At 33.2% G+C, this 12,347-nt stretch overlaps 1 protein-coding gene across 1 annotated transcript in view; it reads right to left on the minus strand.

The window, feature by feature from the left end:
* Nucleotides 1–3,005: 3,005 nt before the first annotated feature.
* LOC145288063 (thiosulfate:glutathione sulfurtransferase-like) overlaps nt 3,006–12,347 on the minus strand; it is a 47,738-nt gene continuing 38,396 nt past the window's right edge. Inside the window, exons 3-4 of the mRNA XM_080136108.1 lie at nt 10,578–10,740; nt 3,006–3,268 (exon numbers count right to left, since the gene is read on the minus strand). Coding sequence (XP_079992234.1) covers nt 3,202–3,268; nt 10,578–10,740 — 230 coding nt within the window. The 3' untranslated portion in view covers nt 3,006–3,201. The remainder of the gene's footprint in view (nt 3,269–10,577; nt 10,741–12,347) is intronic.

Here is a 12,347-nt window from a genome sequence, read left to right on the forward strand (position 1 = left end):
ATGACAAGGGAGATAACTCTTGGCAGATCTTAACCAATTCTGGTAATGTAATTGTGGGTTTTTTTAAAAAATTATTTATAATACTTCTAGCCTATTTACTGGGTCATTTTTGAATTTATACTGATTTTGGCATGACATATTTTCACTGGAAATACATTCTTTTAGCAGAAAAGAGCAATGTAAACAAGCATCAAAATCCCCTCCCCCTAAACTCGATGGCATGTAGGGTAAAGCACTACTGCAAGACGGATTCTCTATTCTAACAAATGAATCGAACCCTGCTAAATAACTAAGTGAATAAAGTGATCACCTGTTTTTAACAAAGTGGATGTCTTATCCAAAAGAAAAGGAAAAAAAAAATCAATGAAAACAAACTAATTGATTGGACTAAATTTGAGCCCAACCTTTTGTCCCTACTTTTTTACTGGGGATTTAAAAGTTTAATGAAACTTAACTCTTAGTATAATGGACAAGATCTGTGCCAAATATACGTTGAATTCAATCCGTAGGCAAAAATCCAGTGCTTGTTGGGAAGAAAGAAGTTAATTCTGTACATAAGTTTTTTTTTTTTTTTTTTTTTTTTTATATTATTAAATGAAAATGGAGAAATGTTATTTTTTTATAAAATCTTTTCAACTAGCTCAAACTTTCGTTGACTTTTGAGCTAAAAGCGGATGCATTTGTTCTGATTTTACATTGACTGCTTGTATCCCAAAAGAGCCTTGGTAAGAAAGGAAGCACCAGCTCTGACAAATGTCTCAACTGTGTGTGTGAGTTTTCCCTTTTGACTAACTGCCCCTCAGTCTACCTGTCGATGATCAGACAGTTGTTTCTTTTGCAAACAAAACTAATCATGTTTCCAGCATGTTCCATAATTCTTCAGCTCATTCTGCAAATCTGCCTGTGTACATAAAAGAAAAAAAAACTGATCAGTAGACACTGCTGTAGCGACAGTGGCTACTTCCTTGGAATTGCTACTACAGAATCTCATTTGGTCATCAAGTCACAGATTTCCTGTGAGGTAGTGGAGGACTGATAATTTAATTTTTTTTATTTTTCATTATTTATTTTCAAACATGTACAACATTTCTTTTAGAATTCATTGTCAGGTTTCTGACCCGTTTCTAATAAAACAAGTGTTGCCATTTGTCTTTAGTTTTTTTGTTTTCATTTTATTTTTAAGACTTGATTGCATGAAGAAAAAAAAATCTTTGGTTCTTGTTCAGAATTCCTTATATTAAAAGGAGAAAAGAGTCATATTCCATAAATCACGAGTTGAATAGTTTATTTTAATTAAGAAAATCAAATTTTATAAGTAAGCAAAAAGGGACAGTCTCGTTGTCATCTTGTAATACCAACGATTTCCATTAATTGCTTTAAAAAAAAAAAAAAAAAAAATCAATTTAGATTTTTTTTTTTAATATGAGCTTTCGTTCCATCATGGTACATGTTCCTGCAATTCTGTTTTTTTAATAAAGCGAGAATTCTGAACAACCACCAAGTCTTTTTCTGAAAATTTGTATTTGGAAGAATTCTAAAATTGTCATTTATGGTTAAAAAAAAAAAAAAAAAATGCAAGTTTCATGTTAAAAGCAATCCTCAGTGTTTGTGTGAAAGTTTATTCTAGTAATGTGTAGATGAAGAAAATGGCTGCCAAATTCTTGAAAATGCTTCCAACAAATCTTGTAAATGATTTTTCTAAAAAAGGATTAGCTGGTCATAAAGCTGGTTGACAATTTTGAAATAATTCAAGGCATCATTAATTGCTAATTTTTCGAGTCATGGAATCTAATTTCTCATGTGCATTATTCGCTGTCAATTGATGGTTGGAGATAAAAAAAAATCCATCTTCTGAAGGTTTTTTTTTTTTTTTTTTTTTAAATGAAACAAACTTTACTCTTTAATGAATAATTCTGTCTTGTGAAAATTTCTTCCAGTTTTTATATAGAACTTGAATTCAGCAGTTATTTAGGCCAGTGTCTATTTTATTCCTTTACATGATTTGACTCCTGATAGAAATATTGTACCCCAAAACAGTATTGCGAGTGCAATAGTGACTTTAATTAGTCAACAGTATTTTGATAAGTTCTAGAATAAAATTTGGTTGTGTAGAATTCCCCCTATATATGAAAAAGAAAAAAAAAAACCCTGAAAATCCTCATGTGTTTATCTTGGAATGAAAAACAAACTTCATATTCCAAAACTCATGTAAATTAGAGTATCTTTATATAGAAAATTCTTTTGTTACAATTTTGGAAGTTCAAATTATCTCCCTTTGTCTTAGTTTCCTTATAAAACTTGATTTTCTTAATTTAAAAAAGAAAATTTTGGAAGAGGACATTTCCGTTTAACGACGATTATGTATATACAGATTTTTCTTTAGAGGATGACTTCAATGGATTTATAAAATTACTAGGTGGCACTTAGAAAGTTTAATAAAGGCTAAAACCATTTAAGGAAATAAGATCCTGCAGAGTTTCATGCTGATTCAACTCATTTGAAAGAAATTACTGTATGAAACATTTTCTGTAGCTTAGCAAATCAGTTCATGGAATATTAAGAATCCATCTTCCAATTGAAAACAAGAATTTACTCATTAATTTGATACTTACCAAGCGTTTCTGCAGTTTTTTGTTTTTTTTACCTTTGGCACAAAAAATTAAGTAGATCATTCCTGAAATGGCCCTTATCCTATTAATTGCTGCTCCTGTGTAGTTTTAAGTTTTGTCTTCTCTCTTTGGTGATTAGCAATAAACTAACCCTTCTCAGAGTTATCCTACCAAGATATGCTGACAGATAGCCAGGCATTTTTTAACAGGTTAGTGCTACTCCACTTTTTAATCCTACTTCCTGACCCTTGTATCTAATCTTGCCATGAAAAGGAGAAAAATACACTTACTAGTGTATAAATTAAAATGTTAAAAAAAAAAAAAAAGTGAATTAGAGATTAAAATAGCAAAATTTTTAAAACTTGAATGAATTAGAAGTAAAAAAAGAAAAAAATGCAAAGTTAAAAAAGTCTTTTATTTTATTTTATATATATATTGCAACATTCATTATGTAATTAAAATATTAAGAGGAAAAAACAAAACATTTAAAGACATTTTCATTTCACACATTGTGAAAAAAAAAATCTGTTTCAAAGTCAGCAGTTAATTAGTCAATTGAAAGAAAGATCCCACCAAAGACTCTGGCATTTGGTTATTCTGGTGGATGCGGGTTTTGTTTCTTTAACCATTCTTCATAGCCTCCATAGTAATGACGAGCTCTGTTAAATACAATAACAGCTTTTAAAAACAAAGTGAAAAAAATAGAGGGGGGTGCTAAAACTAAGTATTACTGTACACTGAATAAATTTATCACTTACTGCAGAAAGAGAGCATTTTATTTTGCCGATGGAAAGATGTGACAGCTGCGTGTCCTGCATTAATTTTTCACCTCTTGCCCTGTAAATGTTTCTGGATTTCTTTTTCAAAGTTCTTTTTGGTATCATGAGGAATGAAACTAACTGAATTGGTGGCATCTCAAATGACTAAATCAACAATAAGCCAAACCAAAACTAATTTGAATATTTATTGATTCAAAATATATTTTAAAATCAAATTTCGAATTATTTTATACACTAAATTACAGAAGCATTTTTTGTAATGAAAAAAAATTTTTATGAACAGTTTAAGAAAATTGTTCAATTAAAGTGATTATATAAGAAAAAAAAAAAAAATTTGTCAAATGAAAAACATTAAAAGCTATAAACTTCAAGAATTTCTTGAATTGTCCCCCCTTGTTCCGAGTAGTATTCATTAAAAAACAAACAAAAAAATTCCTCCAAAACTAAAATGCACAAGTGGCAATAGTTAAATGTTAAAAAGAATGATAGTAATGCATGTGTGGTGAAGTATATTGTCATAACCTCCATCCAGTCTCTGAAGACGATGGCCACTCCCTGCGAGGATAGCTGTATATAATTGTGAGGCAAGGATTATGCAATCCCCAATCACATCTTTCCTGAATCAGCACTGCTAGATTCGGTGGTAAAAGGAAAAGTGCAGGACGACTGGGAACAATGTTGAGATAAATAGAGAGCACCTGGTATTTCTAAATAGTCACCCGTTGTAATACGAACTATGCTCAATTTTGCTTAACTTCCGTGATCCAATTCGAACCAGTATGTCAACATGATAATGTTGACCATATAATAGACTACATTCTAGAAAAGGTCTTTACTGAACACTTAGTACATAAATTGGTACCAAACAATTGTCATCATGGCAGCAAGACCGACATGACACTTTCTCGCATTGGAACATGGGTGATCTTGAATGTTAAGTGTTTGCAATTTTTATACCATTTTTCTGGATATTTTAGGTTGGAGACTGAATCTTGTGCATGCAAACACAATGGACAGTAAGAATTATAATATAGATTTCTACAGATCCCAAAAGAATTTGACAAGGTGCGGGGGGGGGGTCTATCTTGTTGAACTTGCATTTTAGTCTAGCAAGACTTTTTTTTTTTTTTAAATGACAATTCTTTCTTGGATACAGGCTGGCCTCATCATTCCAGAGCAGAGTAGGAGATAGAAAAGCCAGGATATGATCAAGAAGATCAAAGTTGAATCTGTACATTATGGCTTGTCTTCAAACTATGCACTTGTTACACAATGATGCGGGGGTTGATGATACCTGACATCAGTTGTCTAGAACCTAATCAAAACGGATTGGCCCAGACTTACTGTCACCTAGGTTTGCAACTAACATTCACATGTGCTGTTGTGGAACTTTACACCAGATCGTGTAGAAGGAGCACTATCAGATTCTCTAGACGTGGTGCTCTTAATGAGGTCATTTGGCGAGCACTTGATAACATGAGTGTCTTTTTGATCCTTGATCTGATTGGCCTTGAGGGGATGGGAAATGACCAGACACATTTCCTTCTCAAACGACAAGTCACTAATATGGGATTGACTAGAGTCAACATTTTTGCAACTTCAATAATGGAATTACTGACAAGCCCTGGGCATGTGACATCAGTAAAAATAAATCAAAAGCGATTAAAATATGCCAGTCTTGATAGATTCTGCTATATGTGACCACCCAATTTTATCGATGACATGCTATACAATTCGAGCACATTATGAATGGAGCAAGTTCAGGAACTTTTCCATTAGCTGACAATGGTAATGCACTGCTGGTTAATAATGTGCAAGAGTCTTATGTTTCTGAATTTGAGATGAGGATTGATCATTTGGATTATTCAGATTACTGACTGTTATTCTCATGTTTTGGCTGATGTAATCTCCAACCTTCTTCAGACAAATTTGTTGAATTTAAAAATATTTCTGTGAATCTCAGTTATCTGCAAGAACCCTTGGCATAATAGATAAAGTATTAGGTAAAATTAAGTTCTAAGAGACGCTCTTGTGGAGGTTGAAAGTTCAATCTTCAGAGCAGGCGATACTAAGAAAGCAATTGTGAATTATTTCAAACTTCTATATGGTCATGACTGATAGGAGAGCATGCTACCCTATAGATCAAATAACGAGTTCTGTTTGAAATTCTGTACAGATTTCAAATTTTGGCAAGATACACTTGGTTTCAGCTTATGACCACCGAAACATGAAAATAAAAAGATGAGAACAGTAGTTTGAAGAATCCAAATAATACAAGAGAAGAGTCTATAAGGCATGCATACCAAAATGATGATATATGAAAGTGAAATATTTAGTGAGGGTTGAAGATATGTGTTGCATGGACAGACAGGATATGAAAATCATGATTGATGTGTAATGCGAGTCTTGAAAAAAAATCATGATTGATGTGTAATGCGAGGCTTGAAAAAAAAAAAAAAAAAAAAAAAAAAAAAAAGTAAAAGTAAAATCTGCACAACAGAGGTGTGCAACAGCAGACACTGATAGTATGGTCACATTGAAATAATGAATACATTTAGTTGGGCACTTTTATTGATAGTACACACATCTCCAGCTGCAATACACTTGTACCATTCCAACGACTTCTGAAAGGCCCCATGGAAGTCCTCTTGTGTAAGCATGTCAATGCCCCTCATCACAGCCTCTAAGGTTTTCTTTGAGTTTAGGGAATAACCAAAAATCACAGGGAGCAAGCTCTGGACTATAGGGAATGTGAGGAACTGTCTTGATGCCCATCCTGGTCAAATAGTCTATCAAATTTTCAAACAAATTTTTTCAGGGTCAAGGTCATAAGATGTAGGACTTGACTCCAATATGAAACAAGTAGCAAGTCTTACCGATAAATGAAACCAAAGTTCGAATTTTTGAGATGAGGATTGATTATCTGAATTATTTGGATTCTTCAGACTACTGTTATCTTGAGTATTATTTTGGCACAAAATTTCGGTTGATGAAACCTTTGACCTTCAGGTGTATCTTATCAAACTCAGGAATCTGCATTGAATTTTGAAGGGATCTTAATTAATGGGGATAGTATCAACAGGGGTTCCATCAGTCATGATTGGGTAGAAGTCCTTAGTAATTCATCATTGTATTTTAAGTGTCACCCACACTGACGATTGAATCTTCAACCTCCAGAAATCTCATAGATGAACCAAACCAAAGTTATCACTAAAAATTTGACTTTTTGGATATCTAGGTCATTTTTAAGTTAGATCTAGAGGGATGTTATGACCCAGTTTGGTGACAATTACTCAAGCAATGTGAATGCTACGCTGTACACAAACAGTGACAAACTCAACCAAAAACAACCTCCTTGGCAGAGGTAAAAACAGAAAAACAGTTTTCATGGTTGACTTTTGTTGAAAACAGGTCAAATTGTCCCTGTAATGTAATATAAGATTTTTTTTTTAAACATGGAGTGGAATTTTCAGATTTTTTTTCTTTTATACTATAGAGTCACTGTTCATCAAGACCCAGAGGCCACTCAAGGATAAAAGTTAATAGGTATTATATTAGACAATACCATGATGACCGGTGGTGGTGGAAATTGGAGTTAATTTGTCTGAGGACGTCTCATCAAAAACTTGTTTATGTTGGATTTGAAGACAATGTTGTAGTCAGCTGGGAAGCAGTTCTGAGGGAGAAAAGCTCTGTTCATGGAATTTTCATTTAGTGTTACACAGATAGAGGGTAAGAGCAATTGCTGACAGTGGTTGTAGTGAATGCCTTGCGGGGGGGGTTCAGACTGAAGCTCGGTTGAGCACTTGCCATGAAAATAATACAGCAGAGAGACTTGCAATGTCTATTCTGTGATAGATGTAGCAGGAGGAAGAAAAAGACATCACTCACTAGATTTCAAAGTCAATTTTATATCCTGTAGAAGCAAGAAAGGGTGCTCTGAGCAGTTTCTCTGCATATGTGGCAAAAGTACTTCTTAGGATGTCTTTGGTTCTTATACAAGTAGAGGATTAGGTACTTGTACAGTTTAATCAAAACATTAAAAACCGAAAAGATCAACAAGAAAAAAAAAGAAAAAGAAAAAGTGATATTATACGTATCTGTTATGGAATGAAGTTCTCCAGTAATAAAATTTCACTTAATTTGATCAGTTTTTTTTTTTTTTTTTTTAACAGTGAAAAAACATTTTATGATACCAAGCAAAAGGTTCAATTTTTAGGAAGAAAAGCTAGTATTAAAAGATTAGAGGGAGTGACGGCACTTTAAATTGAATTATCTCCCCATGGTGTGTTAAAAAAATTCAAAGATGGCTACCTTCAACACGCCGTCATAAAAACGTTTTTCCGCTGTAAAAAAAAAACAAAAAAAAAACAAACAAAAAAAACTACTACTTGATCAAATTAAATAAAATTCTTTTTTGGAGATCTTCAGTCCAAAACGGATATGTACAATGTAACCTTTGATATTTTCATTTTTTTTATGTCTTGATTAAACTGTACAAGTACCTGAGGATTGCATTGGTAGCGAGATATCTTCTTTCCGGCAACTTTGGCAATGAATTTAATTCATTCCATTTCAGATCAGGAGTGAAGGTTGTCAAAGCATGGCACTCCCTTAAGAAGAGGAATGTATTTCAACTGGGGTCAGGTGAGGATCAGAGCGTTGGTGATGCAAAGATAGAAAGTTGGTTTTAGATGCAATAAAAATTAACCAGTCCCCCCCTCACACACACACAAACACATTTCTACACAGTGTAGTATATTTTAATTCATCAGGTTACCATCCAGGATTCCAGGATCATATTTTTGGGGGGGAGGGGGTAGTCTATTATCTGTTTTGCTATATCACCCCTCTCCCCAGGCATTAACACTGTTTGAAGGCTGGGTCCATAGTGTTAGCTTGTCATGACACTCCACTTTCGGCAGCAAGTGTAGTACATGTTTGTTCGCCATGATATACTCCCTCTGATTGCATATGTTTGCAAGTCTAGGATGATATTTTTCGATGATCATTTAATAAGGCTTTCAAAATTAAAAACAGGTTATTTTTCCCAGTTATGTTGGGACAATCAATCGGAAATAGCTTCAAAAGATCTGATGCTTACAAAGATTAGTGAGGTTTTAAACTTATGAGATATATCGTATTAGCATAAATTCCAAAAATTTATAAAAACGATCCAGTAAGAAAAGAATTACAAATGAAAATAGACTTCATCGAATTATCGAATTTTAGCATATGTTTCACTGAGGAAAAGTTGTTCTCTATAACAAACTGACTCATCTCCCTTGATCTTAATTAGTCTGCCATTTTTAAATAAAATGTACGTAATTGTAGATTTTTTTGTTAACAATACATCTAGCAAATCTTCGACTGGATCATTTTTGGTAATTTGTGGAACTTATAATTTTGACATGAGATGCAAGTAGGTAATAATATTTTCAGAGATGTGTTGGTTTAAACCATAACTACAGGAGCCCAACAATATTTTGCGGACACTTTGAAAAAAGTACTTCAAGGTGGTTACTAGTGCCAAAAACTTTTGAGATTGTAAGTACGTAGTTGAGGAGTGAAAATCCACTACTAGTGTAATCATTTTTTTTAGTTTGGCTTTGATAATTTTAGTTTTTTGCGAAAACTTGCGCAACATTATTTTTCGGACATGACAAAAAATCCTATTTTATTAAGAGCTAGGTTCACGTATATGTTGCTGTATGCAAATTTCAATTTCAAATTCAAATTCAAATTTGTATACTTAGCTGTCATTATTAGAATCAATTATCTGTTCTATTCTACTGGCAAAACAAAGTTTAATGAGATAAAATGCATTCAAAAGAAGTTGTTTGTTTGGCACAGAAGAAGCGGGAAGATGGCCTTCAGCAGGAAGAAGGATCGCCATGGATTTGAAACTGTCGAAATCAATGGTTGAATACATGCTGAAGACAAACTCAGAGCGGAAAAAGAAGAGAGGGTGGTAAAGATCAATTGGCATGAGGACTGAAAGGAGAATGAAGAGGGCTGTGACATGGCTTTTGACATCTCGAGAAAAAGTTACAGCAAGAAAAGTGAAAGAGAAATGTGAATTGGATGTAAACGTCCGAACAGTACAAAGAATGCTGCATAGTATTGGTTTGACGTATGCAAAGGCTAAGAAAAAAAAATTACACTAACAAAGAAACACAAAGGAGCAAGACTGTTAACCACCTATTAACACTCTCCAAAGCATGTTGACTTTAAGAAGGTTATATTTACTGATGAGAAGTGTTTCAAGTTTGATGGGCCTGATGGATAGTGTACTTGGCCGAGAAGGGGTGAGCCTGTTGTACTGAACAAACAACAGATGGGAGGCGGAGGAGTTATGGTTTGGGGTATGATCTTTGCTAATGGAAATATATGGTTGGAGTGGCTGAAAGGACGACAGGACAGTGAAAGTTACGAACAGTTGCTGAATGAGAAAGCTCTACCAAGGATAAGAGAGATGGGGGAATGATTTCGTTCTACAGCAAGACAATTGCAGCATCAATGTGTCAAAACTCATGAAAGAATGGATGGCTAAAGTGAATATGACTACTTTAGAATTGCCCGCAAAAAGTTCAGATCTAAATTTAATGGAAAATATTTGGGAAATGCTTGCGCAACTTGTCTATGATGGACCTGAAATAACGAAAGAGGATCAACTATGAGAACGAATACTAGATGCCAAGAAACAACTAATACAAACACGTAGAGATGTTATTGTGCATATGTTTGATCATTATGAAGAGATTGATAAAAGTTATTGAGAAGAAAGGTGATATTACAGACTATTAACAGTTTTTCAACGATGTCCGAAAAATAATGTTGCTTGTGTTTTGTAAAAAATGATGAAAATTAAATATTTTTCTTACCTAATCGATTTTCTTCCATTTTTATTACAGGTATTGTCTTTATATGTTTATGCTATTCTATTGAAGGCATTTCGCCACTCTATGATACTCAGAAAGTCGAATACTAAAGTGTCCAAAAAATATTGTCGGGCCCCTGTAATCTGCACAAGCAATCATTTATTTTTTGATAAAATTCAAGGAAGATAGAATTTTTTAAAAATTAAAAAATTTTAAAAAAATAAAGATTTTGTTTGCTTTTACAACTATTCATGACTGCAAAAAAAAAAAAAAAAAAAAAAAAAGTTTGAATAATAATTCTAACTCACTTTTTAAAACCGGCTCGATGTGCAAGTTCGAGTGCAGTACTGCTTTTAATGTGACTAAGACCAACAAAAACAATGTTGGTGTCTTGTGGTTGAGGTTTGTTCACTCCATAGAGCTCGACAAATGTTTCATCTTCCATTGCTAAGGCATCTTTTATTTGTCCTACTGAAAGTTTGGGGAAAAAAAACTTGCTTAAAATGATTTTCTCTATAAAAATAAATTTACTTTATCAATTTACATGATTTGTGGACAATATTTTTTTCCATGCAGACTTTTTATTATTTTTTTTTCATAAGTGAGGTGAAATTCTGGATAAGCTTCAAATTTTATGTAAAAAGTAATTTTTTTTTTTTTTAATTTCAGTTTGTTTTTCAAAAGCAAATGATTTCATGGAATGAAAAACTTTTCATTTGAATGCAAAAAAAATTTATAAGTACACAAGTTACTTCAAGATGGGCAGAATTTTTAGATTTGCTCATAAATTTGCAAAATGAAAGAAAGGTTGCACACACAAAAACGATCTAACAAACACTTGGAAGACACTTTTTTCAAGGGATATTTGCTATTCTTTACATTGCAGTTTCTTGTTAGCAGAATTGCGGAGTTGGAGTCTGAGTCAATGTCAGAGTTGGAGGTTTTAGCTGGAGTTGGAGTCGGATTTCTAAAAGTAGTCAGAGTCGGAATTTTTTATCAGACTCCAAAAGTCTAATAAATTTATTTATTTTAACATGATTTTCCTGTTTGGTTTTACCAGTTGTACAATTTAGCAGTGGCTTTTATTCATGGATCTATATCATATTTTGTACTGTACTGCAATGCTTCTACTTCCTCAAGATATTTCAGTTCATTGGATCACCACAAATCCTGCCTGGACAGCTGTTTTTGTTTTGGTTGTGATGTCACAGAATTAATGAAAATTTTGTCTGAGTGAGATCACTGGATTACATCGGATTACAATTGGATTGTAATCCGAAAGTTATTCAGTTCCTGAATCAAATGAAATTTGGCAATTAGATTAGTCCAGGATCGATCTGGAATTACAATCTTATCTGAAAAAAAAAATAAAAAAATAAAATAAAAATAAATGGGCCTGAATTAATAAGCCACCTGTGCTACTATAGCTCTTTATACCGTTTTTCCTTTGATCCTCTTTCCATAAAAGCAATATTATCTTTTAAAAAAGTTCTTCTCTGTATAATGGCTTTACTCCCCTCTTCTGATGAGAAGCGTTCGTCTTTGAAATGCCATGGCCTAAAGAAGTTTCTCTATCCCTAAATATTGTATTCTCTTTTGAATTGATAGCATAAAATTTCAATGTAAATTTTTTATCCTTTTGTTAACTTATTCTATAAAGCTGGTTGGGTGTATATGCGAGTATATTTATCATACAAGTGAATGTTAAATATAAAAAATAACATACATGAAAAGTATTCATAAAATTCTTGCTGAATAGGTGTGGGAGACTGGTATATGGATCTGCAGAATAGATTTTCACATAGGAATCAAGGTTGGTTGGTTGGTTGTTTTTGTTTTACAGCATATCAACCCTTTTGGTTTATTTAATGCCGAATCCAGTGATTTTGAAGAACAATTTTTTAATAGAGTATATTTGTTTTTTTAAGTCGGTTTCTATTTAACCCATAGTTGGGACCCTAACAGGTGCTACCACTCTGGGTCAGAGTGGACCTGGGAGCAATGGCAATTAAAAGGTGGCTCCACACTCCCCAAAGCCCGCAAGCTGGGGCCTCACCATCGGATATAGTTTAAGGTCA

The sequence above is a fragment of the Euprymna scolopes genome, chromosome 11, assembly GCF_053919585.1.
Source record: "Euprymna scolopes isolate OS-2025 chromosome 11, ASM5391958v1, whole genome shotgun sequence".
In the NCBI taxonomy this organism is placed as follows: Eukaryota; Metazoa; Mollusca; class Cephalopoda; order Sepiida; family Sepiolidae; genus Euprymna; species Euprymna scolopes.